The 26,172-nt window shown below is 59.4% G+C and overlaps 3 protein-coding genes across 8 annotated transcripts; 1 reads left to right on the top strand and 2 right to left on the bottom strand.

Annotated features, from left to right (window-relative positions):
- The first annotated feature begins 3,545 nt into the window (after positions 1-3,545).
- Positions 3,546-12,157, top strand: LRRC47 (leucine rich repeat containing 47). 2 transcript variants are annotated; one of them, XM_079149082.1, is made up of 7 exons: positions 3,546-4,203; positions 8,003-8,473; positions 9,147-9,263; positions 9,946-10,061; positions 10,797-10,899; positions 11,073-11,162; positions 11,251-11,425. In XM_079149082.1, exons 1-7 carry the CDS (start codon positions 3,589-3,591, stop codon positions 11,281-11,283), a joined length of 1,545 nt encoding a protein of 514 aa, XP_079005208.1. In that variant the 5' UTR covers positions 3,546-3,588; the 3' UTR covers positions 11,284-11,425. The 2 variants fall into 2 exon arrangements, with proteins under 2 accessions (XP_079005208.1, XP_079005209.1); XM_079149083.1 differs by having other exon boundaries at positions 3,552-4,203; positions 11,268-12,157.
- Positions 12,158-15,246: 3,089 nt separating this feature from the next.
- On the bottom strand, positions 15,247-17,959 carry SMIM1 (small integral membrane protein 1 (Vel blood group)). Of its 5 annotated transcripts, none has more exons than XM_079149193.1 (4): positions 17,833-17,959; positions 17,490-17,586; positions 15,631-15,882; positions 15,247-15,388 (listed from the first exon to the last, which is right to left on the bottom strand). In XM_079149193.1, exons 3-4 carry the CDS (start codon positions 15,738-15,740, stop codon positions 15,262-15,264), a joined length of 237 nt encoding a protein of 78 aa, XP_079005319.1. In that variant the 5' UTR covers positions 15,741-15,882; positions 17,490-17,586; positions 17,833-17,959; the 3' UTR covers positions 15,247-15,261. The 5 variants fall into 5 exon arrangements, with proteins under 5 accessions (XP_079005319.1, XP_079005323.1, XP_079005320.1 ...); XM_079149197.1 differs by having other exon boundaries at positions 15,631-15,809; XM_079149194.1 differs by having other exon boundaries at positions 15,631-15,757; positions 17,833-17,958.
- A 4,247-nt stretch (positions 17,960-22,206) lies between these two features.
- Positions 22,207-25,476, bottom strand: LOC306666884 (uncharacterized protein). The gene is made up of 6 exons (XM_079149187.1): positions 25,251-25,476; positions 24,540-24,629; positions 23,901-24,279; positions 23,609-23,719; positions 22,482-22,559; positions 22,207-22,264 (listed from the first exon to the last, which is right to left on the bottom strand). The coding sequence occupies exons 3-4, from the start codon at positions 24,250-24,252 to the stop codon at positions 23,613-23,615; spliced, it is 459 nt and encodes a 152-aa protein (XP_079005313.1). The 5' UTR covers positions 24,253-24,279; positions 24,540-24,629; positions 25,251-25,476; the 3' UTR covers positions 22,207-22,264; positions 22,482-22,559; positions 23,609-23,612.
- Between the last annotated feature and the right edge of the window lie 696 nt (positions 25,477-26,172).

Here is a 26,172-nt window from a genome sequence, read left to right as displayed (position 1 = left end):
ATCCCCTCCATGCTGCCTGGAAAACTCACCTAAACCTTCGACACGTCAGCCTGCGCAGGACATGGGCTCAGCTGCAGGGGCCCCAGGACGGCAGAGGTGGGTACGGGCACATGACCATGCCTTTCCTGCAGCCCAGGTCATCATAGGAAAGCAAGGCCATATCTGCAGGACTTCTCCCCACTGGGACAGGAAGTAAAGGTCAAGAAGGAAGTCTGGAAAGTAGATCCTGAAAACGGCCCCTCGGGCTCACACCTCGCGCCAACTCCTGGGTGGTGGCCTGCCTGCCGTGGGCCAGTCATGCCTTTGCCTGGGCTGCAGCTGCTCGGCACTGGCAGCGTCCTGAAGGAAGAACTGTGGAGGAACTTACCCTGATGGGCCTGCACTCACCTGGCCACAGGACAGCCCTCTCCAAGCCTCCATTTTGTCTGTGGCGTGGAGTACCTTCCACATCTGCCGACCTACACGGAAGTCTCCTGCATGCTTGGGGCCCACGTCCCCAGCTCTGCATCCATCCTTCCCTGCCATGCTGTAAACGGGACTGCAAGTCACTTGTTTCCAGCAGTTGAAGGGCTGTCTTAGGACGTCTCCTCCACAGCTCCTGCCCACCTCTCCCTGGAGGGGGCCCTGGCTTCCTTCCAGACACTTGTTGGACCTGCTCTGTACCCACAGCTGCAAGGAGAGGCCCAGGTCCATCTGGAACCGGCCTGGGAAGCCCCAGAACATCCTCGCCTCTCTGTGCTCTCTCTGCTTCTAGGTGCCCAGTCCACCTGGTGGCCAGGGCTGTGCTTTCTCCTGAGGCCACAAGGCAGGCTTTCAGAATGCCACTTAGGAATGTTTGGACTGAGGAAGTTGGTATGGAACGATTAGAGCATAAGTATTCTTTAATGCCCAGCCATGTGAAACAACGAAAGACAAAGTAGCCAAAGCTGCTTGAGCCCGACTCCTAGCTTATCAGTAACCACGCATCACTTCAGCCCGTCTCCAAACCAGCACCTCCGTCAGGTTGCCTGAGTCCTGAGCGAGAACCAGCCTGCCTGTCAGACAGCGTTCAGGTGTGGGAGAGCACAGACCGTGGGGGACGCAGTGCGGCCGGATGCCAGGGCATCTGACATGCTCCGCCACTCCAGGTAGCCAGGTGGCAGCCTTGGCTCCTAACCCCTAAAGTACAGATGAGACGCTTCGTGACCAGGGACTCATTCTCTCTTTGATCAAAACTTAAGAAATAGATACACGTAATGTTTTCTGCTCTAACTTATTTATAAAAATACTTCATTTTTAGTGATTAACAAACAAAACTGGGCTCCTCCTTTGCTGGTGACATAAGAATCATGTGCTTTACTGAAATGATCCTGGCAGTGCGTAGTGGCCACTGAAGTTTCAGTTACATGCTGTCCAGGGACCAGGAATAAAGGGAGAAAATATAAACAGAACCACAAGATCCCTCAGCCATTCATAAATAAATATCTAAATTTGGAATACTAGTTAATAACTGAATTTTCATTTATGAATAGGTTCTGGATATTTAATTATATTTATTATTTTATATTTTGAGATTTCTATTAAATAATTTAAAATAATTGTACCTATAAATTTGGCATTAGAATACAAATGTAAATACTTTTAATGAAAATTTGCAACTTTTTAATGTTTTAACAGTTTTCTATTTGTCTTTATTTCAGGTACCAAAATTATAAAATAAGTAATATATTTTTATTGTTATTTTAGGGATTAAGAGTTAATTCACCTTGAGTATATTAATAAAAAGATCACCCAATGTTTTGTCACTCTTATTTCAAGATTATAATTGAACAGCAATCTGTAAATTACTTTGATGTTAGTAATCACACATGTAGCTCAGCCTGAAATGAGACAGCAGGTTGGAAGCCACAAAGGAGGGAGGCAGTTATGTCCAGCTGCCGGACCAGTTGTCCAATGGACTTGTGCTGGAGAAGCTAGAAGATTTCCAGCCACATAGAGACTGAATTGTTGACCAGCTGCCTCTACGGGAGAACCCCAGAATGCCCAGGGTGTCCACTAACTGGGCTCAATGTCCTGTGTGCTCCAGCTGCTCCCAGGGGAGGTCGCACTGCATGGCCCCCATGTCTTCCGCCTTTTCTACCAACATCAAGGTTATTGCTCTTCAAACAAGTACAAATGCAGTGTTTTCTCCGTAGTGGTGCAGGGTGGTTCTCAGCTAGTCAGCTTTCATAATTATTTCCATTTTAAAGTTCTGTATATGCAGGTTTGTCCTTTACACAGATGTAGATGAACTTACAACTTAAGGCATCACAGTTTAAATAGCAAATATTGCTTCAAAATGTGGACCTGCCTTTGGCTGAAGGTGTGCATGCTCTGGACAGCAGGAGGCGGGAGGGTGTCTGAAAAAGGCACGGCTTGCTACTCAAGACAGCTGCCTGGGCTCCCTGGCTCACGCCCACCTGGGGCCTTCACAGTGCACTCGTTGAATTCGTCTCCATTTATGACATTGCCTGTTTGCTCTTGGAGATGAAATTTGTTCTGAAACAAGCCCATCCCCTGACTCTCATGACAGCATTGAGAGCTGGTGCTTTCCCTGTGGCCTCTGCCTGCCCCCACTACTGTCACCTGATCCTGATCAAGGTTTCTGATCCCCAGCGAGCCTTGATGGCCATCAGAATCCTCATTTGGAAAGCTGGAGAGGCCCAGGCTATGGGAGGAAGGTCAGGCTGGGCTTAGGGACCCTGAGCTGCTTCTGCAGGGATGGGGCAAGTCCCAGAAGTTGTCCCATGAGCCCTTGGCCTGGCCTCATTACAACTCTTACTGGACTGAAGGCCAGGGGTGTGGTCCTCAGTGACAGGCCTGGGAGCTGGCTTCCAACACCCACTCTGCACAGCCAGGGTGGCAGGGGCCATCATGGGTGAATCTGAAGTCCCTGCTGCCTCCACACCTCTCCAGATGGACCCTGGTCTGATCTTGGAGAAGAAGGTTGTGCAGAAAAACTTGGGAGGCTGTCTGGACCTCGAAACGCCTGGGAGCTTCTGACCTACACGGCTGACTCTGCCTCCGTTTCTGGTCAGAGTGGAGCTGGGGTCCTCCTGGGTCGGAGGGACCCACACCCTCCAGACACATCCTCGTGCTGTAATCCCAGAGGATCACACGCTCGAGGGCAGCCTGGGCAACTTAAAGAGGTCCTGCCTCAAAACAGAAACCAAACAGGGCTGGGGGTGCAGCTCCAGGGTAGAGCTTCCTGGCTCAGTTCTAGGGGCTTGCCACCCATCGCCTATTACCCATCCATCATCTACCGTCGGTGATCCGCCACCTATCGCTCCGTCTCGCTAGGATATACTCAGGCGCTAACTCCATCCCGTATTGTAATTACGACAGGGTGTCGCTGGCTAGGCCCCGGGGTCCGCCTGCAGCCCGCGGCTCTCCAGGGCTCAAGCTAGCGGTCTCTGCAACGCGGAGGCCCGCTCCCGCCCCACAGGCCCTCGCGCGCCGCGGCTCTCTAGCCGTCGGACGAGCTTCTCTATAGCCTCTTCCGGCGCTGGCCGGAAGTGGCGCGTCCGTTCCCCGGAAGCCCTGGCGCGCGCGGCGGCAGGCGGCGGTGCGATGGCGGCGGCTGCTGTGTCCGAATCCTGGCCGGAGCTGGAGGTTGCGGAGCGCGAGCGGCGGCGCGAGCTGCTGCTGACCGGCCCGGGGCTGGAGGAGCGGGTGCGGGCGGCGGGCGGGCGACTGCCGCCGCGGCTCTTCACGCTGCCGCTGCTACACTACTTGGAGGTGAGCGGCTGTGGCAGCCTGCGCGCGCCGGGGCCGGGCCTGGCGCAGGGCCTGCCGCAGCTGCACAGCCTCGTGCTGCGGCGCAACGCGCTGGGGCCGGGCCTGAGCCCCGAGCTGGGCCCGCTGCCTGCGCTGCGCGTGCTCGACCTGTCCGGCAACGCGCTGGAGGCGCTGCCGCCGGGCCAGGGCTTGGGCCCTGCGGAGCCACCCGGCCTGCCGCAGCTGCAAAGCCTCAACCTCAGCGGCAACCGGCTGCGCGAGCTGCCCGCCGACCTGGCGCGTTGCGCCCCGCGCCTGCAGAGCCTCAACCTCACCGGCAACTGCCTGGACGCCTTCCCCGCCGCGCTCTTCCGCCCCGGCGCGCTGCCCCTGCTCAGCGAGCTGGCGGCTGCGGACAACTGTCTAAGAGAGCTCAGCCCCGACATCGCGCACCTGGCCTCGCTCAAGGTCAGCGGGGCCGCGGGGCGGGAGGGAGCCGCTGTCCTCCCGCGCAGCTAGGGCGTTGCTGCTGGGCGTCCCCAGAGGCCGCCGCGCGCTCAGGGGTCTCCGAACTTGCGTTGGCTTGCGAGTGTTAGCAAACTTGGCTTCTCCCTCTGGTCAGAAGCAGATCAAGGGCAGGGACCCGTGTCTAAGATTTTAGTATTTGTGAACCTAGTGAGTCTCAAAGTGGGGGATATCCAGACAAGGCACAAACACCCGAGAGAACTGCAGTTTGCACCATGGTGCACATGGTGTCTCACAGGTCCCCCAGCAACATCCTTCTGAGGTTGTGGTAGCTGTTCAGGTTTCTCAGAAAGCCCAAGGACTTGCCTGAAGCAGACAGCTCTGTGTAGCACCCCAGACCCCAGCATACTGCTTGGTCCACAACCAGCGCCTGTTAAATGTGTTGAGCGCCACAGGCGTTCAAAGCCACAGCTGACTCCATTCTGGGGTTCTTTCTGCATTTTCCCTTTTCATTCGTCCTGAGCAAGGCAACCCTGCATTTCTTCTTCCTCTTGCTCATCCTTGAGTTTGCTGGACATGACAGCCCTTTTGCAGATATGCCTATGTCTCTTTAGATTTATCTGCGTGCAGTGGACGGTGAAGGGAAACAGGCTCTTTGAGAACCGCGTGGTCTTGCGGGCTTTCCTGAAAAGAGGCTGTGAATGTGTCTCCCTGAGGTGTCTTTTTCCTCTGGAGCTATTGGTGTCCCTCTGCTGCTGAGCTGTGATGCTGGATACTTGCACTGTCTGCTCTACTGTGGGGGCTGAGAGGCCCTGTGTGGCTCCTAGGAGGCTGTGGAGCCAGGTGTGCCTCTCAATGCCTGAGGCTGTCGGGTGCAGTCAGTGACAGCTTGCGACAGTCACAAGGGCCTGCCTGTGACTGTTCAGCTGGCTGAAGCCTGGGCCTTACGGCTGAGAGCAGAACTAGCATTGTCAGAAGAAAAGCCAGGCCTAGCTCATGGGGAGGCATCCCACAAGGACATGGACACCAGGAGACCTGCTTGATGAGGGACCAGAGTGACAGCACACAGGCTGCTACTTGTCCACCCCTCTCCTGAATAGGGGAAGGTGCTAGTGCCTCCGCACAGTCCTTACTTAGGGCCCATGCCTAGGGCCAGGCAGGAGGAGGCCCTGCCTCTCTTCCCACCCCAGCTGCTGAGATGAGGAAGCTGTGGAGCTGGCTGACCTCTGCTGGCCTTTACCTCCTTAGGTAGCTGCCTGCGATGGGCCTGGCCTCCTCACCCTGGCCTTGGACCCGTTGAGCTCAATTTCCTGGGGAAGACCCGAGAGAACCTGGAGTGGCCTTCGTCGTCTTCTTCCCAGGATCCTGTGACCCGGGGTGTTCAGTTCCATAGTCATGGAACGAGGCATTTCCTTTCCTCCGCCTACTTCCGAAGTGGCTGCCACCCAGGCCCATGGTGCCGCCAGCTGGGACTGCTGAAGCAGGCATGGCAGCCCTGAGCAGCAGAGGCCTCCCTGGGGATCTCTCCTGCCCAGGACGGTTCTCTGTAGCTCACACAGGGACTCCCCACTCAGTTCAGTACAGAGAAGTTCAACTTTGGGATTGAAGTAAACAAGTCCCTCCCAGTTTTCTCAGTGGCTGGACTCACCTGGGGCCTGGCACGTGCTGGTTCCTTCCCTCAGCCACCTAGTTGGGGTCCCTTCCTCAGTAGTGTGACCCAGACACAGTGGCCCACGGTGTGGCTGTCTGGGGCCAGCCTCTGTTCTGCCAGTGCTGGGCGTCAGGCATCTAGAGCCCTGTGCTGCACATAGCCTCCGACTGTCTGCATTGTCCTTCAGGCAGGTCCAGAGGCCCCTGCTTCCCAGTGGTGCCCACTCTTGAAGCCTATGGCTTTGTTGCCACCATGGTGAGCCTTCTTGGTGCCCAGGGCTGGGTCAGGTGTAGTTTGGGAGTGGGACCAGCTGTGCCCTTCTCAGCAGCCCCAGTTCTAACTAGGGCTCTTCAGCATCCAGGCCTTTGCCCCCAAGACCCCAGGCTGCTGGCTCCCTCTCGCTCTCCTTCTCCCTTCATAGGGCCTCCAGGTAGATCCTGGGTTGCCATTCAGCCCCTGCTTCCTGCTCAGACATGCTGTGGTGCGGTGTGCGGTGGTGGTTGTCTCTGGAAGATTCCAGTTCCTGAGGAACCCTCAGGAACCCAGCCTGGTCACCGCCCCATTGCCTTCTGCTGCTTGGCTTGCACTTCTCATTGGCTGCTAAGTGGAAGGGGAAGCAATCCATTCAGCGGGGGTTTCTTGGCATGATGAGGTTTTACCCTAGTGGAGTTCTCTGGAGCTTCCACCAAAGCCCCTTTGAACAGCAGAAGCCTCCATGGCTAGCATGTGCCTGGCAGGATGGGTACCGACTGCTGCAAGCTGACCTGCAAACACCACCCCTTGCCAAGGTACACAGGCTCTTGGACTGACCCCATCCTGCTGAGGACTAGCCCCAGCTGCTCATGCTGGAGTGAGGAGGGCGGGGGCTGCGAGCTCTAGAACCCTGGCTAAGAACCAGTGCCTGCTTCTTGGGGGTCCTGCTTCCAGTGGAAATGGTTGCCAGGGTGGGTGCCCCACCCAGGCCTGCCTGCAGAGAGGAAGAGGCCTGTGGGCACACGGTGCAGGTCAGGTGCTTAATCCAGGTGTTCAGTACTGGAGGGGAGAGCGCCACACCCCTGTGGGCTGCCGTCAGAACAGGCAACCACACACTGCACAGGTCTCTTGGGGGCCATATGGAGAAGGCATATGTGAAACTCCAGTGGATTTGTGTTTAGACAAAGAAGACCTCATTGTGTCTGTGCAGAGGATCTAAAACCTGAAAGAATTCGAAATCCTAAACACTTCTAGTTCCATATATTTGGGACAAGGACCACCTCACCTGCAGTGACAGTTTCATTAAGTGGGCTAACCCACTTCAGTGACTGTTCTGTGGCCCCCGGTTGGGGCCTTGGTGGCACACCAGTCCCTCCAGGGGTCATCGTGTGTCAAGGCTCAGATCTGTGAGCAAACAAGGCCCTCCAGAGCCTCCCAGCAGCCCTGGAGGAAACTGAAGGACATGCTGGTCGTGGTGCCCAGGGCCACTGGTGGGCCAGGGTGCCTGTCAGGAGGAAGCACAGGACAGGGTGGGTCTCTTCACCACCTGCCGCAGGGGAGAAGGGAGGCTCATTCCACACGCACGTCCTCCTGTGCCCCCAACAGGCACCATGGACGAGCCATGAAGGTGGGAGGGGCCGCATGTTCCTTCAGGGTGTCAGTGACGTGACAGGTGCAATGGCCTCCACACCTTTCCCAGGTCCTCCACAGCATCAGTCCTCCTCCCACAGGAGGCAGGGAGTAGTGGCGACAGGGAGCCACCCTGCGAGGGAGAGCAAGGCAGTCAGGTTTCGTGGCTTTCACTGTTGCCCATTAAAAAAAAAAAAAATAGCACCATGCAGGGGAAACTTTCCCGTGGGAAGAATCACTGGTTTGTTCCTGAGGCCAGTTTGCATCCCCATTCAAATGCCCTCTTCCTGTTCCCTTTTCCTCCCAGCCTCCATGCAGTTTTCACGACCTTAGTGAAGCAGGGTTCTCAGAGGTGCCGGCCGCTCCCTGCTAGGGAAGCGCCTTGGATTGGTGGCATCCTTGTAGGGTGCAGGGGTTGGGTGGTCATTGCCCAGGAGTAGCTCAACAGGAAGGTGGGTGGTTAACCCAGCTAACCAGGTGCCTGTCCTGAGAGCTACTGCGCAGGCTTCTCTCCAGCTCCACTGACCGGCTCTGCCTTGCTCTCTGCAGACCCTGGACCTCTCCAACAACCAGCTGAGCGAGATTCCTGCTGAGCTCGCCGATTGCCCCAAGCTCAAGGAGGTCAACTTCCGAGGGAACAAGCTTCGAGACAAACGCCTGGAGAAGATGGTCACCGGCTGCCAGACCAAGTCCATCCTGGAGTACCTGCGTGTCGGTGGCCGGGGCTGCGGCCGGGGCAGTGGCCGGGGCAAGGGCAGGGCAGAGGTCACTGAGAAGGAGGACAGCGGGAAGAAGAGGAGAGAGCGGAAGCAGAGGCGGGAGAGCGGCGAGGGGGAGGAGGAGGCAGCAGATGCAGCCAGGCTGCTGCTCAGGGTCCTGCACGTCTCTGAAAACCCCTCGCCCCTGACGGTCAGAGTCAGCCCCGAGGTCAGGGACGTGAGGCCATACATCGTGGGGGCAGTCGTGCGGGGCATGGACCTGCGGCCCGGAAATGCACTCAAGCGCTTCCTCACCTCCCAGGTGGGGCACAGGCTCGTGGTGGGGGTGGGGGCATGGGACAGGAGGGTGGCTCCCCTCTGCCCGCCTCCCGAACACAGCCTTACAGTTCCTTCACTCTGTGTGCTGGAGGCGGTGGGCTTTCTGACTCCACGGTGTGTCGCGTGTTAGGTTCGTGTGGGGGAGTGCTGAAGTCCACAGCACACTCTCACGTGAGTCATTTGGTGCCAGTGGCCAACTCCCTGGGTTGGTGTTTTGCTGTGAGTTTGCCCAGCCTTTAAAATGAAGAGCCCATCCTTGCCTGCAGGCCAGCCTCCAGGAACACCCAGTGCAGGCCAATGGGAGGGCCCCTGACTGGCCCAGAACCTGCCCAGCTGCACCAGGGGAGGGGGCAGGTGGAGCAGGCCGGGACTGGATCAGCCTCACCCAGGGAAAGCCGCTGGGCGGTAGTTGTTCAGTGTGCTTTCAGTTTTTCAGCCACAAATTTTAGTTCAAGGTGTCTTCCTCAAAATCTCAGATACATGTTCTAGAATTAGAGAAAGAAGAGTGGCCACTGTAAGCAGATAAACTGGCTTTGCTGGACTTGCTCCCCAGAGCAATGTTTGGAGGCTGAGGCACAGACAGGCGTAGGGGGTGTGTGTGTGGACACTACAGCTCCAGAGGCCCACTGAGGCCTGCAGTCTCTCTTGTGTTGCAGACCAGACTCCACGAAGACCTCTGTGGGAAGAGGACGGCAGCCACCATCGCCACCCATGACCTGCGTGCCCTGCGGGGACCCTTGCTGTATGCTGCCCGGCCGCCCCAGGACCTCAAGGTGCCTTGTGCCACCCGCTCAGTCTGCATCTGCAGGCTCCCCTGGTGTTCTTCCACCTGACAGCGCAACGGCTTGATGCCGGGCATTCCAAAGTAGCCAGCAGCGCTCCCGGCAGACGGGGAGCAGAGTGAGGAGCGCCGCTGCTTCCGCCACTCCCGGGAGCAGCCGCACAGCGGTCCAGACATGCCTCAGGGGCCAGGGTCTAAAAGGTCTTAATTTCTTCATTTTACCTTCATTTCTTCAAAAGTTTTGGTTCACATCTCAACTGCAAAGTGCCACCTTGGGCCAACTTCAGCTGGGAGTTGTCCCAGCAGGTAGAGGCCTCCTGCCCAGGCTGCGAGTCTGACCTTGCCCACTCTGGCTACAGAGCGTCGGCTCTCCGTTGGCCTTCTGAGGCCCTGCGTACGTGGAAATGGCTGTGTATTCGCTGGGTTCAAGGAGAAGCTCAGCTTCAGAGGAACTGAGTGTTGGGCACTCAGGCCCCAGAGGGGCGACTGGAGAGGCACCCTGCACACAGGTCCTCCCAGTGACCACACGGGGCACTGCGGGCAGGCTCCAACCTGGTCAGCGTGATTTCTGCTCTGGCTGCCCGCCTGTCTGGAGGTCGTCGGGATGGAGAAGGACTGCTGATACATACGTGCTGTGGGCCATGGCCTAGCCTCGTCTGCACTTCTCCCGACAGATTGTCCCCCTGGGGCGGAAAGAAGCCAAGGCCAAGGAGCTGGTACGGCAGCTGCAGCTGGAGGCTGAGGAGCAGCGGAAGCAGAAGAAGAGGCAGAGTGTCTCCGGGCTGCACAGGTGGGTCCACCAGTACTCTGCAGGCACTGCGATCCTCCACTGGGCTAGCTTGTTCCCCAGCAAGCTCCTGAAGCTGCAGAACTGGAAACTTCTCAGAGGTGTGTAGAGGGAAGAAAGAAATCTCCCTAAACTTCCTTCAAAAGTAAATGCTAAACCAGTCTTATCTATGTGGACCAGGCCCCATGTGGGGAAGTGGAGCATGCTCCAGAGGGAGCCGGCAGGGGCTGGCTGCGGAGGTTTGTGCCCTTTCACAGAAGCAAGTTGGCCCTGGGGACCAGAGAGGATGTAAGCTGCCAGTCAGACCAGCGGCTCTCCAGCTCGGGCGCCACTGGGGGTGGGGGGGTTGTTGGCAAGCACAGGTGTGGTGTTGGTTGCAGCCGCCTGGGAGTTACTTCTGTGTGAGCTCATCATCAGAAGCAAGCTGAACTTGTGCCTTGGTGTTGCACTTGGTGTGTCTAAATGACTTTTCCATTTGTCCAATTTAGCCTGTTTGCTTTTTCCGGTGGTTCTTGGAATTGAAGTCAGGGCTTCACTCATGCTAGGCAGAACCTGCACACGACATTCCCAGTCCTTTCTATTTTGTTTTGAGACAGGGCCTCACTCAGTTTCCCAGCCTGGCCTCTCAACTTGCTGTCCTTCTGCCTCAGCCTCCCAAGTTGCTAGGATTAGGCCATGTGGTCAGCTTCGCTTCTAGGTGCGTTTTAACCACCTGTAATATGTCTTCCTTCCATGCAGGTATCTTCACTTACTGGATGGGAAGGAAAATTACCCTTGTCTCATGGACGCAGACGGAGATGTGATTTCTTTCCCACCGATAACGAACAGTGAGAAGACCAAGGTAGGATGGTGGCCCAGAATGCAGGGTGTCTTCCAGGCCACTCCTGCGCACAGTAGAGCTGCAGACCACCAGGTTGCTCCGCCTTACAGCCCTCTCCTCAGAATGCACGTGTGGCAGTGGCTGACATCTGCTCTTGTAACTTTATTCTTTTCTGGAATCTGACCTCTTTTAAGATTAAGAAGACAACCAGTGATCTGTTCTTGGAAGTAACCAGTGCCACTAGTCTGCAGATCTGCAAAGATGTCATGGACACCCTCATACTGGTGAGTGAGCCCTGCCCCATCTTGGGAGGGCATAATTTCCCATCATTGCAGGACAGCCTGGGTCACCTCTCATCACTTGGTTAGAAAGATCTTTTACATTTGCAGAAAATGGCAGAAATGAACAAACACACTTTAGAAAATAAAGAGGAAGGATCGTTCTCCGATACGGATAGTGATGCAGTTTCTGGACAACTTTCCGATCCTCAAGTGAATCCTGGTGCTGGGAAGGATGGACAGTGCCCTCTCGTGGTGGAGCAGGTCCGCGTGCTGGACCTGGAGGGGAGCTTGAAGGTGGTGTACCCGTCCAAGGCTGACCTGGCCACAGCTCCTCCCCATGTCACAGTCCTTCGCTGACAGACCCGGTGGGCTCAGGCAGCAGGCCACCCGTCACATGCGCCTGTTGGTGGCTTTGCGAGGTCTGTGAGTGCTGAGTTGTTCAGTGTGTCCCCACCGCCGCGTTGTTAGGTGCACGTCTTTGTTTGCTCTGCCCAGTGATTCTGCTGTGAGTGACGGCTGGGTTGTCTTCACAACACTAAACTGATGTTACTGTTCTTCGTGGAGTTATTCAAATACCAGAAGTAGCTATTCAACATGTTCTGAATCGCGCAGGCCCACAGCAGACCCTGGGACTGGTTTGGGTGTGCCCAAGTCAGTTGGACAGCTGATCAACATGCATCTTACTGAACTGCAGATATTTTTCTATAATGTAGTCTTTGTAAGTCCTTATGTGCCAGTAGCCAGAACATCATGTTTTTCAGCTTATAATGATCTTAATGTTTTTATTTAAAAAAAAAAAAAAAGTTTTTTAAACACAAGTTTAGAACAGTTTGTTTCTTCAAGGTGCTGCTTTTGGGGCACTTGACAGGTGTGAGATGTTCCAGACCTTCCGGATCCGCAGCCCCAGGTCAGCCTCGCAGGCCTGGGAAAGGGAGGGTGGGGATGCACGGTGGCTGGTTGTCACTGGTGCGGAGCGCCACCACCACGGACAGCTGTTTATACCCAGCTCTAGATGCAGGAGTGGGTTTAGATGGGCAGGCAGATAGGCTCCCTTCATGGGCTGTCAGTGGGCATCAGTCTGCTAAAGGGATATGGGTAGTGACTAGAGAAGGCATCAGGTTTTTGAACCAAAAATTAGAAAGTGCTAGTGCCAGATTTTTGGTTTCCAGTGTTGAACGCTGAGAAGTGTCCCGTGGTGAAGGCTGTGTCTGGGTTGTGTGACCAGCACACGTGCACCCTCCCTGGAGCCAGAGCACTTGGTCCCAGGGGGTCCTGTGACCTAACTGCCTTCGGTTCTGGCTGAAGACAAGCACTTGTCACATCAGCATTTTATTTATGATTTTTCTTTTGGTGGCCTTTGACCTAAGGGACAGGTTTTCTCATGTAGAAAACTAGAGATTTGGCGGGGGGAGGTATTTGCAGGAAGCCCAAGGTCTCTCCAAATGGGTGTACTAACAGCTGGGTGGTTCTGGAACTTCAGAGGCATGGGCTGGCTGCCTTGCAGCTCCAGTGGCCAGGCTGGGCTGCAGTGGGTTTGCAGACCACAGCTTTCCATTCTGGTTTGTTCTCCCAAAACCTGCACCCTGTCTGCGTGTAGTTTCATGACTTGCGTCAGATCACTAAAGCTGCTGGTGCTGTTTCTGGCAAGGTTCTGTCCTGACATGAGGCCCAGGAAGGCTGCCCCAGCTAGGACCCTGCTCATGCTCCAGGCAGGCCATGAGCAATGGCTGTGGCAGAGGACCACCCTCTGTCTGGCTCAGTCCAGGGTCAAGTTGCCCCGGCTCCCCAGGCTGCGACAGATGCAGTCCAAGCACTGAGGGTTGGGAGTTTGTAGCAGGAAGCCTCGTTGATGCCAGCTCCGCCTGGCCACCTCTAATAAAACATCTGAGAGATGCCCCCACTCCTTGCTCAGTGATCCTCTCCTGCTGCCTCCAGAGGCCATGTGTGGAGGTGCCAGAAACCCACACTGGCCTACAGTGGCTCACACACGGGGAGGGCGGAACCGGGCCTGCGCAGTCCCTGCTGGCTGCCCCCACCCAGAGCTGGCCCCACTGGGGCTCTCCCAGCAGTGCCTCTTGTTCCCGAGTCCTCTCCAGGAGCAGGCAGGGTGGCTGCTCAGTGGCGTCCTGTCCATCCTCTCCCAACCCTCCTAGAGTGGTAAAGCCCCAGAGCTCAAGTACATGACCATGAGGGTCATGGGGGCTGGAGCCTGGGTCACTGTGGAATTGCCAGCGAGGCTATGTGCTGCCCCAGTGAGCACCCTCAGGACTGCCTACAGCTCCCCACAGGGGTGCTGGCTAAAGTCCCTAGGCTGTGTCAGAGGGCTGCCAGAGGGTCGGCTAGGGCCACCTGACTGGCAGGACATGGCTGACCAGATGGGGTAGACCCCAGTGGGAGTGCTGGGCCAGCTGGAAAAGCTCCCAAGTGGCTACCTTCCTTTGGTTCCCAGCTGGTCCCCTTGTGCATGGAAGGCACCTGCCTGTGGGCTGTCCCTCCTGGCCCATCTGCACACCTGCTCCTGCCCCAGGGCTGCCAAACTGGGGTGCCCCAATCCTGATCAGGGCCATGCGAACCCCAGCCCACCCCCAGACCTGTGGGGTAGAGTACTGACCCATCGGTCTCTGCCACCTACCCGTAGACCCCCACAGCAGTGCCCATCCTGCAGGGACTCCAGCTGGCTGTCTCCTCCCCAGTGTGCAGCCAGGCAGGAGTGGGTAGGGCTGGGGTTCTCTTGGAGCCAAGGTCCAGGGCCACTGGAGTAGACTCTGCCTGACCCTGCTGCAGGCTCCCCTAGGAGGGTCATTGCTGGACAGGCATATGAAACAGCCTCACCACTCCTCAGGGTCCCAGTCAGGGCATGGAAGGGCCAGGAAGCCAGCTGTGCCTGTCCTCCCCAAGGTTGGGTCTCCCTCCTGCCCAGCTTGGCCAGGCCCCTCTGGCTTTAGGATGTGGTGAGGCACTGGCAGGGAGGGGCTGCCACCCTGGAAGTGGGCAGGGCCTCAGCCTTCTGATACCCTGACCATGAGGACAGTAGCTGCCCCATCTCCCGCTCTCAACCCAGGGAAGGGGCGAGGCAGCACTCTTTGTGGTACACACTGGCAGAGCCTGTGAGCCCAGGAAGCAGGAAGAGGCATCAGAACGAGGACTAAAGCCCTCCCAGTGGCTGCAGCAGCCATCAGGTGAGGAGGGAACAGGACCAGCCCTGCCCTGGGCTTAGGCCTGCCCGTGTCCCTGCAAGAGGGCTCAGTCAGGAGGGGGCACAGTCCAAGGCCAAGAGCCAAACAGGAGAGCAGCCAAGAAGGTGCAGGAAGAGAAGCAGGCCCTCTACACAGGCCTGGCCACTAGTCATGCCTGACGGGTGACCAGGGTGCCATCAAGAGGGCTGCCATCCACTGTTGATCCAACAGACCTGTGGTGATTCCTCTGCACAGGCTGTCGGCCAGCACAGAGCACTGGAGGCAGGCAGGCCCTGCTGGCATGGGGGCACACCCACCCATGCTCCTGCAGTGCCCTGTAAGAGGAGTGGCCCAGCAAGGACCACGTCCACTTTGCCGAGGGTCCCTCCCCACTCTGCACAGGGTCTCCATCCCCCAGGAGAGGTGCACAGGCGGCCACAGTCCTTGTCAGGGCCCTCCCTGCAAACCAGGAGCAGAAAGGCCCAGAGCGCAGCACCCTGCATCTCTACACAGGCCCAGGGAACCCCCACCCTAGGGCTGGCAGAAGGGTGGTCTGTAGAAAGCACCCTCACCCTGGACTTGACAAGGGAAGCCCTAGCCAGGGAGGGCAGCTGCCTGGTGTGCCCAGGGGACCCTGGGGACCTTGGGCTGTAGGACGGGGCCACAGAACCCAGACTGGAAGTGTCCTGCACCCAAGGCAGGGCTCAGGGCTCCCTGGGGGCTGCCTGTGAGGACTTGGGATGTGGGGCATGTGCCTCCTTATCCATTTACCTGGGCCCTCTTGTGAGGGGCATGTGGCAACCATGCACACTAGTGTCTTCACGTGCCCGGGTACTTATGACCTGGTCTGTGTCCATGGAGAGGGCTCTGTCCCTCCAAGCCCAGAATCCCAGCATTGGTCAGCCCGACTGTGAGGTGGGCAGCGTTTATTTGCACTTGTGCACATAGTAGCCCGTGACGTAGCCCAGGATGAAGATGACCCAGAAGAGGGCCACTCCGCCCAGCACCTTCATGGCCTTCCCCAGCTTGCCCGTGCACAGCTTCCGGGCGATCCTAGGGCGAGAACCACTGGGAAGTGAGCCCAGGCCGGGGCCAGGGAGGGGCTCCTGGGCGGGCTGGGGGAGTCGGGAGGGCCCGGCTGAAGGCAGGCCTGGTGCTATACTACAGTGGGAGATGGCCCATCCACCGCAGAGCCCACCCAAGGGAAGGCCCAGGCTGTGTGCGCGTTGCTGGGCGGGCAGAGGGCTGGCCCTGTGGTGAACAGGCAGGAGGAGCCTCCTCCCAGGGCCTCTCACCTCCTGCCGCAGGAGGCCTCCTCTGTGCTGGACACAGCAGCCATGCTGACCTCGTCCCTGCTGCTGTCATCCCACTTGCTGTAGTGGACGCTGCTCTCCGGGGGCTGCATGCTGTGGCACCTAGGGGCTGGGGACCAGGCTCCTTCACAGGCCGGCAGCCAGAGGCAGGCGGCAGGGCTCTGATGTCACCCAGAAGCACAGCCCACGGAGGGCAGTGGCCAGGCTGGTCTGGGGCTGCGGTTAGGGGAGGGTCTTCCCACAGGGAGGAGGGACACTAAGATGGCTGGTCCCACCTGACGTTGCCAGGGTAGTTAAGTAACTTGCCCAGGGTCACAAGGGGGAGGCAAGGCCAAGCCATGAATTCCAACCCCGGAGGCTGACAGGCGCCCAGCCCTGCCCTCAGGAATGTGGGCCCCAGTTCCACTGACCGGCCCTGGGGCCCTGGGCCTGGCCTCCAGAGTGCTTTTATCAGGGAGACCAGCACAGCTGCTGCGGCCCTCAGGGATGAGCACAGGCCAGCTGCTGTGGCCCGCAGCTCCTCCCAGCTCCAGATAAGGCCGCTCAGGGGGCGGCTGGTACAGCCAGGCCCTGGGGGAGGGCCTCCGGCCCAGGCAGGAAGCAGCTGTGTCCTCGCCCCTCCCCCACTCTGCCCGGCTGGGGGCCCATGGGCCCTGGCAGGTGTGAGGGTGGTGGGCGCCAGGTGCTGCAGCGGGCCCCACACCAGTTTCCGCAGGACTGCGCTCATCTGTGCCTCCCGCATTTAGCACCGGCCCTGAGGCCCCAAAAGCAGGAAGGTGGGCTGGGCCTCAAGTGGAGGGCCACACACTGACGTGGCTGCCGCAGACCCCGCTGGGCACTTCACTGAGCACCCCATTTGGCCTCTGACGGCTTGGACCTCCTGTTCACCTAAGGGGGCACACTGGCAACCCGGGTGCACAGCACCATGGGCTCCCGGCAGTGGGAACGCTGTGTTCTCTGGACTGCTCTGCTGCGTCCTTAGGCTGCTGACCCGTAAGGAGTCAACCTGAGCCTCAGGACAGCCGGCCTCCAGTACCTTCCCAGCAGGGAGGAGGCAGAGAGCATCTCAAAGCCACCAAGCCTTCAGGTGGGAACTCTTGCTGGGGCCGATGCTCAGGCCCACGGGGCCCAGATGTCACCAGAGTGCCAGTTCTGCTTTCTGAGATGTGTTAGGTGCAGGGAGGGGCCATGGGCCAGTGCTCATTCCCTAGTCCTAGTGGGTAGAATCAGTCTTGTTTCAGGCAGCCATGTCCTGGCTCCAGAGGTCACAACCACAACTGGGCTAATCAGTTTAAGGGCCCAGGTCACCAGGGGCAGGCAAAGTGCTGATTGCACCAGGGGGGTGGTGGAGCTTTTGCTTTTGTGAAATTAACAGCAGCCATCTCCTTCCTGCCTTGATGTGATAGCTGGAGCTGCAGCAGCCACCCTGCAACACTAGCAGGGAGAGTGCTGCCTCCTCGCCCACACCATCTGCCCACTCCGGCGTCTCTGGGTGCCAGAGGAGTGTGCACACACCCCCAACCATCTGGGCAGTATTCCAGCCTGGGATAGTAGGATCCTGTTATTTGCTGACCGATGCAGGACATGTGGCTCCCAGGTCATCCAGGCTGGGCACAGCAACCAGCTGCCAGTAGGCGGGGTTCTGGAGGGCTTCCCTCCTTCAGTGGCTGCCCCAACAGTCACAGGTGTAGCTGGAGAAGCCTATCAGGGGCCTCTTTCAAACTCTGGGACCTCAGGGGTCCGGCTTCAGGAGGGGGTGTGAGCACAGGAAGTCCTCTACGCAGCGGCTCCGAAAGTAGACGGGTTCCCCCAAAGCACCTCCTAAGACCCTCCACACTTACAAAGAGCGAGTCTTGGTGGGGCTGAGGCCTCTAGGGTGCAGAAAGCTGGTCAGGGCCTGGCCAGTGGTTCCCACCTCTGCGAGTTGATGCGTCCACCCTTAAAGAAAGAAAGTGAATATAAGAGAGACCCTGAAGGTGTCCCCAAGAGCCACCAGGAGCTGGGCAGGAGTTGGGGCCTGGCAGACTGCCCGCTGTTAGGCCCGGTTGGTCCGGGACACCCACGGCGATCCTCAGGCCAGGGAGGCCGCGGTCTCGGAGGTCACGGAGGGCCGGGGGCACGCAGTCGGGCACGCCTCCTCCGTCGGCAGCACAGGGGTCTGCAATTTAAGTCCCCGCGTCTCACCTGCAGCGCCACGCCTGGGGAGCTGAGCGCGGCGGACGCGTCTCCGGCCGGGGTGGGGCGGAGCCTGGGCGGGCCGGGGCGGAGCCTGGGCGGGCCGGGGCGGAGCCTGGGCGGGCCGGGGCGGGGCCTGGGGAGGGGCGGGAGCCCAGTCTGGCCCGGGTAGGGGGCGAGCCGCGCGCGGAGCCCCGCCCCAGGGTCTCGCGACACCGCCGCCCGGAGACGCGGGCTGCCGGCGGGGGTCAGCAGAGGCGCCCGGTCCTCCCCCGGCCCTCTGCTTGGAGCGCGGCGACGCGGCTGCCTCCCGAGACCTAGGCGCCGAGCCGCCGCTCCTCCTGCGCTGGGGCCCCAGGCCGGACGGCGGCGCCTCCTCACGACCCGCGCTCCGTGCCGGTTGCTGCAGGGCGACAGGATGTGTGGACAGGTGTGGGTGGAGAGAAGCGGGTGGATGCCTTCCTTCAGCACGTGCGCAGGAGCCCCGAGCCCCCGACGTCAGAGTGTGGTGGCCGCAGGCGGCCAGCAGCAGAGGGATGGGAGGAGTGGCAAAGCGCCCCCGCCCGGCAGGGAAGTGGCCCCGACGTCTGCCCTGGAGACGGCAGGCCCTTGCGGGCTGAGAGCGGGGTGCGGCGGCCGAGGGAGGTGTCAGCGGCGGGCCGGAGGCCCCGGTGACCCGCCTCCTTCAACCTGGGACTTCCCAGTGGACCTCCTTTAGTGTGAGCCTCCCCAGGAAGAACCGAGGGGTGCTGGTGCCCTGCCCCCCCCCCCCCCCCCCGTGAGTGACTTTAGGAATGGGGCGCGGTCGTGTGGCTCCCGGTGGAGACGACTCAGCCCACTTGCTGGTAGCAGAGAAGAGAGAGAGGAGACCAGGGCCAGCAGCAGGGTTTAATTCTGAACCGGAGGAGGTCTGGGCTTATTTGGAGGTGGTCTTCTTGGGCTTGGTGAGCATGATCTCTGACTGCTGCAGGGGGGGCACTTTGACCCCTTTCTGCTTCAGCTGGTTGTAGTAGTCGCTCCTCTCTGAGATGATCCTCTGGACAGGAAGTACGTCCACAAGTGGTCTTCCCTGCTTCCTACCCGACCTTACAGCCTCTGCCCAGGCCCTGCGAGCTGCTGGAACCCCACCCTGCCTCCCCTGGAGGCCGGCTATAGCAGTGGTGTGCAGGTAGGTATTTACAACAAAAAACAAAGCGCGCTTGCAGTGCACCTGCCAATTCCTGTGGTGCGGATTCCCCAGAGGCTGGTCTCCAGCTTCAGGGGTGAAGGGCAGGAGTCAGTGCTCACCCATGTTCATTCACCTTCCACTCCCCACTCCCGTGTGAGGAGCCCCAGCCTCCCGGAGACATCTGTCCCTCAGGTCCTTTCAGTCTTGTGTAGCCACTGGTCAAGGGAAAGTCCCTGTCCCTCTCCCAGCCCCTCCTCTGCCCGCACAGCAGCACCTCAGGCAGTGTTGAGTGTTGAGCGAGCACAGGCCCTGGTTGCTCCCTTCCCACCAGCAGGAGCCAGGCCACCAAGCTCTCCCCTCTGTTCCTGCTTTGCAGCAGCATTCCTGACCCAGACCACCCCAGACTGCAGGGGCAGAAGACCTGGCCGCCGGGAAAGGTGGGCCATGCTGGGCTCAGAGGGCAACGCTGTTGGAGGTGGTACGGTCACTGGGAACAGAAGCAGCTGCTAGTGGGAAGTGACCCCCCACACCACAGCACCAGGTGCTCAGAAAGCCCAGAGCTCTGGGTCCCTCCATACCCTGAAAGTGGGTGTGCCTTTCCCTGTTACCACGGCTCAGAGGAGCCTCAGAGTGGTCCACAGCTCTGCCACCGCAGGATGCACTGCTCCTGCCAGCGCACCAGAGCTGTGTGATTTCTGCCACAGCACCTGCCCCTCCGAGGCCTCTGCTCAGGGGCCTCAAGTCAGTGAGCTGGCCAGGCTGAGGCTGAGAGGAGGGGTCTATGCCAGGGCCCTGGTAGAGGTGCTGACTATAGCATCCAGCAAAAGGGAGCCCTCCACCAGGGGGCAAGCTGAGCAAAGAACCTGTGACACAGCAGCTGGCCCTGCCATGGTAGTCAGGAGGGGCCATGGCTGCTGCTGCCCCCAGTCACCCCTGCCCTGCCCCTTTTGACTAAAAGCAGCCTTGACTCACCAGCTCTGTGGCACGGTCCCCCTAGGGAGGGTCTGCACCCTTTGCCTGAGCAGACGGGAAGCATGGTCCTGGGGCCACGGTGATGGGTGCACAGCCAAGACGACAGAGCCCCCACATCCAACCCAGGTTCCTCCTCCCCCTGCCCCAGTTCCAGATCTTGGGCTCTGGAGATACAGCCCAGGAATCGGGCAGAGAATGCTAGAGAGTACCTGCAGGGCTTCCAGGATTTGGTTGTCAGTGATCTCAGTGGCCAAGGACTTGATCCCGCTGACATTGAAGGTGGCTTGGATGATCTTATTCCTCAGTCTCTCAAGCTGCCATCAGAGGGGGGACACCATAACTCTTTGCCCCAGAAAGACGCTTCATGCATTGGCTACGGCATGCCCTGAGTCCCACAGGCTAGGAAGGCATGTCCTGCCCTCCCTTTGCGTGGTGCTAGAGCTGGAAATGGGTCTGAGGTCACATGCCTGCTCCAGGGCCAGAAGTACCAGATCAAATCCAAGATCCTGGGTGGCTAAGCATCAAAACCAAAGGCTTCTGCCATGCCAACTTTTTGTCTGTCTGTCTTTAAACTAGAAAAAGTAAAACCTGCGCATAGTTTTTAAAAAAGACCTCAAAGTTGCTACACCCCCAAGGCCACCATCTCCGCTCCCCAGGGGAGCTCTGTCAGCCTACTCCTGGCCCTTGGGGACACTCTCCAGGAATCAAGCAGGCCTCCCCTGAGCACTGTTGACACCCAGATTGTGGCATTTAACAACGGACGTGGTCTGGGACCCCCTCCCCACCAGCACACGTGGCCCTTCCTCCTCCTTTTCTGTGGACCCCAGCGCTCAGCCAGGCCCTGCCGACGAGGTTTCTGAGTCTCTTGCTGCCATAACCATCCTGTGCATTGGCAGTGCCCTCCATGCCTCCCACCAGACCAGAGTGAACTCTTCTGCATCCTGCAAGCCCTCAAGTCCCCCAGTTGCAGCTTCAATAGCAGCTCCGTGCACCCGTGTCCAGAATCCCTGACAGTGCAGGAATGCCACCCAGCCAGAGGCCTGGCATGCCAGGGAGTGCCATCCATGTCTGCTTTGCCTGTTGGGCAGTTGAAGCGATGGCAGGAACGTTGGAGCCCTGGGCCTCGGGGGCTGGGGGTCCTTCTCTTCTTTCCAATATTTATGCAGCCCATTCTATCCCAAGCACCATGCTAGGTGCTGGAGGACCGAGGGGATGAGAGGCTTCTCTGCCAGGGGTACTTCCCCTTGAACAGCAGCGGACGGTCATCTGGGGTGAGCCTCACCCATCTGCCACGGCAGGATGGTGTCCTGTGGACCCCAGTCCCAGTCGCAGAATGTTTACCTACACAGCATTCCACGCTCTACCAAGGCCACGTGGTCATCACACAATAGAGCATACTTTGCCAGTCCAACACCTTCCCTGGGACGAGCGAGGGACTGAATTTCTGACAGAGGGGCAGTGTGAGAGCCTCAGCAGAGCTGTCCAAGCCAGCGGGAGAGGCTGGCCCAGACAGAAAGGGGACAGAGTTGGATTAAGTGGGCTTGCCTTGTGGGTGGGTGGGTGGGGAAGGAAACTGTCACTTCAAAGGCCTGTATGTGAGACTTTGCCTGTTGCTGCAATTTGGGTCCTAAACCAAGATGGGCTTTGGGGCCTGGGTCCCTCTTCAGCAGGTGCGCCCCCTCCCGGTGCCTGTGCTTATGACCTCTAGGCCGAGAGCAGCCCTCAGGTGAGACAGCAGGTTCAGGCCCCAGTGCCACCTGCAGCAGGTGTGGGTCCCCGCCCTCCCTGCTCCGGCCGCCCCTCTGTGAAGCGAGGATCGTGAGCATTCTCCCTCACAGCTTGACTGACAGAGCTGCAGGACTCCACCTGGCAGTCCTGGCTGGGCAGCACCTCCGGCCCTCCCCCAGAGGCCTTCTCCTTCCCGGCTCACTTTCTGAGTCCTCCTGAAGCAGGTGGGCCCTGCAGGGTGTGCCAGGCACGCTTTCTCCCTCCTGCTCCATGTACTGAGCATCAGCTCTAACTGGGGCTGGGCTCCGAGGCGGAACACGTCCACCCAGGCGGGCCAGGCCTGGGAGGACAGCAGCATACCCTGGACTGGGCACTCTCCAGCGCCACGCGGGCCGCCTGCTCCGCCTGCTGGACCATCTCACTCCTGCCCTGTAGATCCTCATACAGCTGTTTCCACCGCTGCAGGTGGTTCTGGTCCTGGTCAGTCTGCGCCTGCAGCTCGCCCACCTTGGTGTTCAATTCTGTGATGGCCAGGTCACGTTTGGCAAGCTCTGTCTCCAGCTCTGACACCCGCTGGAAAGAGCCAGGGAGGACAGGGTCACCTTCTGGCCCACAGTGCTCCCACATGGTCCCCACTGGAGATGACTGGCCAGGTTCTTCCCACGCAACCCAGGGCCCCTTGTGCAGGTCCGTGTATGCAGTGGTGCTGCCTGAATAAAGAAGCCCAGGCTCGGCTGCCGAGGGCAAGGACCAGAGGCCCAGCCCGCCCTTCCACACTACCAGGCGTCACCTGGCGGAGGACAAGGTTGTCCTTCTCAATGAGCCCCATCATCTCCTGGTGCTTCTTGTCTTCTCGGAGATCGGAGAACTGGAAGGCAGACAGAGGGGTTGGCCTGGGGTGCTCATGCCACCTTCTTCCTACACCTTCCGAAAGCGGAGGCTGCAGGGTTTCTGTCAAAGAGACGGAGAAGAGGAGAAAGAGCCCTGAGACCACATGGGAGCTAGAGGCCGAGGCCTGCATGGTGTCCCACTTGCCGAACCAAGAAAGCCGACCCTAGGGAGAGCTGCAAAGTACCCCACGCACACTTGAGTTCCTGTGCCTCGGAAAGGCGGAGACACATGGACGGCCGTGGCTAGTTACATCAGAAACTGAGAGCCCCACACTTGTCCCCTGCCTTGAGATGCCAGGACTCTGCCTTCCTCTGCCCTGCAGGGACCAGACACCCACCCACGGACCTCAGGCTATGGACACTGCCCTGCCTCGGGGGCACTGGGGCTCTTTCCCAGCTTTCTGGGAATCTGACCAAACCCAAAGGACAGGGAGGTGGCAGATCCGAAAAGACTGCCCTTCGAAGGTCCCGGAGGGACACCGCTCTGCCAGGGAGCAGCCCCGCAAGGTCACTGAGCAGAGGCCTGGCCAGACAGACAGTGGGAAGGAGCAGGTAGGCAGCGCAGGCTGTGAGGAGCAGCAGCCCGGACTCCCTCCTCTGGGGTCCCACCGCTCACGGAGCAGTGCAAGTCACAAGAGGAGGACATGAGAGCCACTGTGCGCGTTCAAATATGCTATCAGAACCAAAACTCAAGAGGGGGGAAGCAGATGGAACGGAGGAGGAGGCACAAGGTAGGAGGAAGAGACCGAGCAGAAAGTGCAAGCCCAGGGTTGGGGTGCCAGAGAAGCCCCGAGAGAACAGGAAGCAAACAGCAGCATGACCACAGAAAGACCCCGGAACAGAGGCGCGAGGGCCACCACTGGACTGTGGGCTCAGGCCTCCCACAGGCCCTGGCTGGAATCCCAGCTCGGCTGCCATCTGACGCGTGACCCTGGGCCAGCGCTCAGACGCCCTGGGCTGGGAGCCTCTGTGGGCAGGCCAGGCGGGTCCCCCCAGCAGAGGACACGGCTCCTGAGCCCACAGCCACCTTGTCAGACATGGCCTGTAGCTGCTGCTTCCGCTCCCGGAGCTCCTTCTGCAGGACCTCGTTGTCTGTCTCGGCCTTCCGAAGCTGGGACTCCTGGGTCTCCACTTGCCGCTGTAAGGACGTGATGGCTCCTGCGTGCACGGGGATGGAGGCAGAGCAAGAGGGGGCCCAGGTCCAGCTGGGCGGGGGGTGCCCTGTGACCCAGGCTACCTCCCTGCACCACCCTGACCCTTCAGGCCCAAGCAGAACGGGCAGAGCCTGGCTCCCTGGCCGGCGGGGCTGTGCCACCCACCTGTGGCGAGGGAGTATCTGGTCCTGGTGGCCTCCAGCTCCGTCTGGAACTCCATGAGCATGCGCTCGTACTCCTCCAGCTGGGCCATCAGCTCCTCCTCGAAGGACTCCGTCAGGGAGTAGGCCTTCCTGCGGGGCTCCCCGTCTTCCTCCCGTAGCTCCCAGTCCTCCTCCTCCTCTTCCTCCTCTTCCTCCTCCTCCTCCTCTGCTTCCTCCTCGTCTCCTTCCTCGGCCTCTTCCTCGGCCTCAGTACCCTCCTCCTGCATGGCCCCCATCCTGCCCCTGGCTCTGGTGCCCCTGCCCCCCTGGGGCTCCCTCTCTTGCCCTTCCTCCTCCTCCTCGCCCTCCTGCATCAGCGGCAGCTCCGTGGCGTGCTCCTCCTGCAGCGGGGAGGAGAGGAAGGGGGCTGGGCAGGCAGGCCGGTGTCCCCAGGGACCCTGGGAGAGCAGCACAGCAGCCAAGCAGGTACCAGCAGCCCAGCCCTGCCCAGGCACCACCGGGCTCAGTCTTGGTGACCTGCTACCAGGAGATTGCAAGACCTGTGCCCCCAGGGACTGGGCTGACCCACCCCTCACTTGCACTGGGGACAGCGTGCCTGGGCCCACCAGCACTGACCCGGGCTGCCCAGCCAGCTCCGTACCTGCACCCAGGGCTGCAGCTCCTCCTCGTCCCGGTAGAGGGTCTTCAGGATGTCCAGCACCCCCAGCCTCTGAGCCTCCGAGGGCCGCTCCTGCAAAAACAGTGGGTCCCTCTGACTTTGCAGTTGCTCCCACACCTGTCCCAGGAGGGTGCAGCAGCCTCTCCAGGTCCAGGAAGAGGGTGGGGAACTGGGTCAGCAGAGCAGGGCAGTGACCTGCAGAGGGACCTCTCAGTGACAGGCATGCTCACTTGGAGGGCAAGCACAGCTGACCACCTGAAGCTTGCCTGGGTGCTCTATCGCTCACCAGTGGCCCTGGAGGGTGGGACCACAGACCCTCTGGGTCTGGCAGCTCTCTCTGAGATGTCTGGGTATTTGTCCATGGTCCAGGCCACCTCCCTGCCCACCACTGCCCACCCCAGCATTAGTTCAGGCTGGGTCAAGTCTGAGGAAGATCAGAGGCCCACCCTGGGCACTGCGCACACCCGCCTCATCCAGTCCTCTGCCCAGACCTGGCAGCGTCTTGAGTCCCATCCCACAGTCAAGGACCCTGAGGCCAGGTCAGAGCGGCCTGAAGCCAGAAAGTGGGGAGACTCAGGAACCACTGCCCGTGTCTCCCACAGCATGGGTGAGACCCTGGCCACACTGCACGGAGGCCTGCAGCTCAGGGGGAACGTCTTAGAGCCCCCTGCTCCTTGCTGGGAACTGGCTCACCTTCCTGGCTGCAGACACGGATACCTCTTGGCCTTTGCTTCTGAGGAGGCATTTCAGCTGCTTCTTCAGGACCTCCTTGTCCTTCTGGAGCGCCAGGATCTCCTGGTCTTTCTTCTGGACCTGTGCCTCCAGCTCTGACAGGCGCTGAATCTCCTCTCCCAGCAGGAGCAGGGAGTGTTCCTAGGCAGGAAAGCGGCCAACTCCGTGGGCGTTCAGCCCCTGGACTCCTCCCACCCATCCTGCCCAGCTGCAGAAGCAGCTCCTGGCCCAGGAGCAGCAGAGCGGCCACCCCGGAATCCCAGTTCTGAGACCGAGGGGTGCAGCACTTTACTGCAGCTGCCTCTGTGCCTGTCATCTCGGCATCGGCCCGAGAGCAGAGGAACCCTCGCCCAGCGTCCCGCACTGGGACACAGGAGGCCAGTCTTCTGCCTGTCCCCCCACAACACCCTCCAAGAACCACCTCCTGGGGACCCTCAGGCTTCCATTCTCAGAATCCTGATTCCTTCAGTTCTTCAGAATTGAAGACAAGAATAAAGATGTCTCCAAGTAAACAGGAGCTGCGAGAGTTTGTCATCAGCAGATCTGAACTTAGATAAATGATAGGAAAGTCTTCAGTCAGGAAGAAAATGACCGCAGATGGACTATCCGGGAAGGAAAAATAACTTGAAACCCCTCTAATGTTTGGAAGTAAAGTGGTAGGTTTCAGTATAGCCCATGGGTCCAGAGGAAATCACCCAGGAAGTGATCAGACATTTCCAACTGAGTGGCTCTGAATGTTTGCACATAAACCTCATGGCAGGCTGCCGAAGCTGTGACCAGGCCGACTAGTAGCCTTCAGATGCATGTCTCAGGGGAACGCGGGGGGTCAGTGACCCCAGTATCCACCCAATAACTCAGAAAATGAAGTGCAAATTAGACCTCG

Source organism: Sciurus vulgaris (genome assembly GCF_902686455.1).
Source record: "Sciurus vulgaris genome assembly, chromosome: 1".
Lineage (NCBI taxonomy): Eukaryota > Metazoa > Chordata > Mammalia > Rodentia > Sciuridae > Sciurus > Sciurus vulgaris.
The sequence above is the reverse complement of the archived record's forward strand: the minus strand, read 5'-3'. Positions and strand labels throughout refer to the sequence as shown.

Bases quoted from the DNA above. Each gene is read 5' to 3' on its own strand.
- SMIM1 (XM_079149193.1), bottom strand. From the start codon at position 15,740: ATGCAGCCCCCGGAGAGCAGCGTCCACTACAGCAAGTGGGATGACAGC. The intron at 15,389-15,630 runs GTGAGAGGCCCT...TTCTCGCCCTAG, and splicing joins GAGGCCTCCTGCGGCAGGAG to GATCGCCCGGAAGCTGTGCA.
- LOC306666884 (XM_079149187.1), bottom strand. From the start codon at position 24,252: ATGCAGGAGGGCGAGGAGGAGGAGGAAGGGCAAGAGAGGGAGCCCCAG. The intron at 23,720-23,900 runs GTGGGTGGCACA...ACGTCCTTACAG, and splicing joins CAGATACTCCCTCGCCACAG to CGGCAAGTGGAGACCCAGGA.
- LRRC47 (XM_079149083.1), top strand. From the start codon at position 3,589: ATGGCGGCGGCTGCTGTGTCCGAATCCTGGCCGGAGCTGGAGGTTGCG. The intron at 4,204-8,002 runs GTCAGCGGGGCC...TGCTCTCTGCAG, and splicing joins CGCACCTGGCCTCGCTCAAG to ACCCTGGACCTCTCCAACAA. The intron at 11,163-11,267 runs GTGAGTGAGCCC...TTACATTTGCAG, and splicing joins TCATGGACACCCTCATACTG to AAAATGGCAGAAATGAACAA.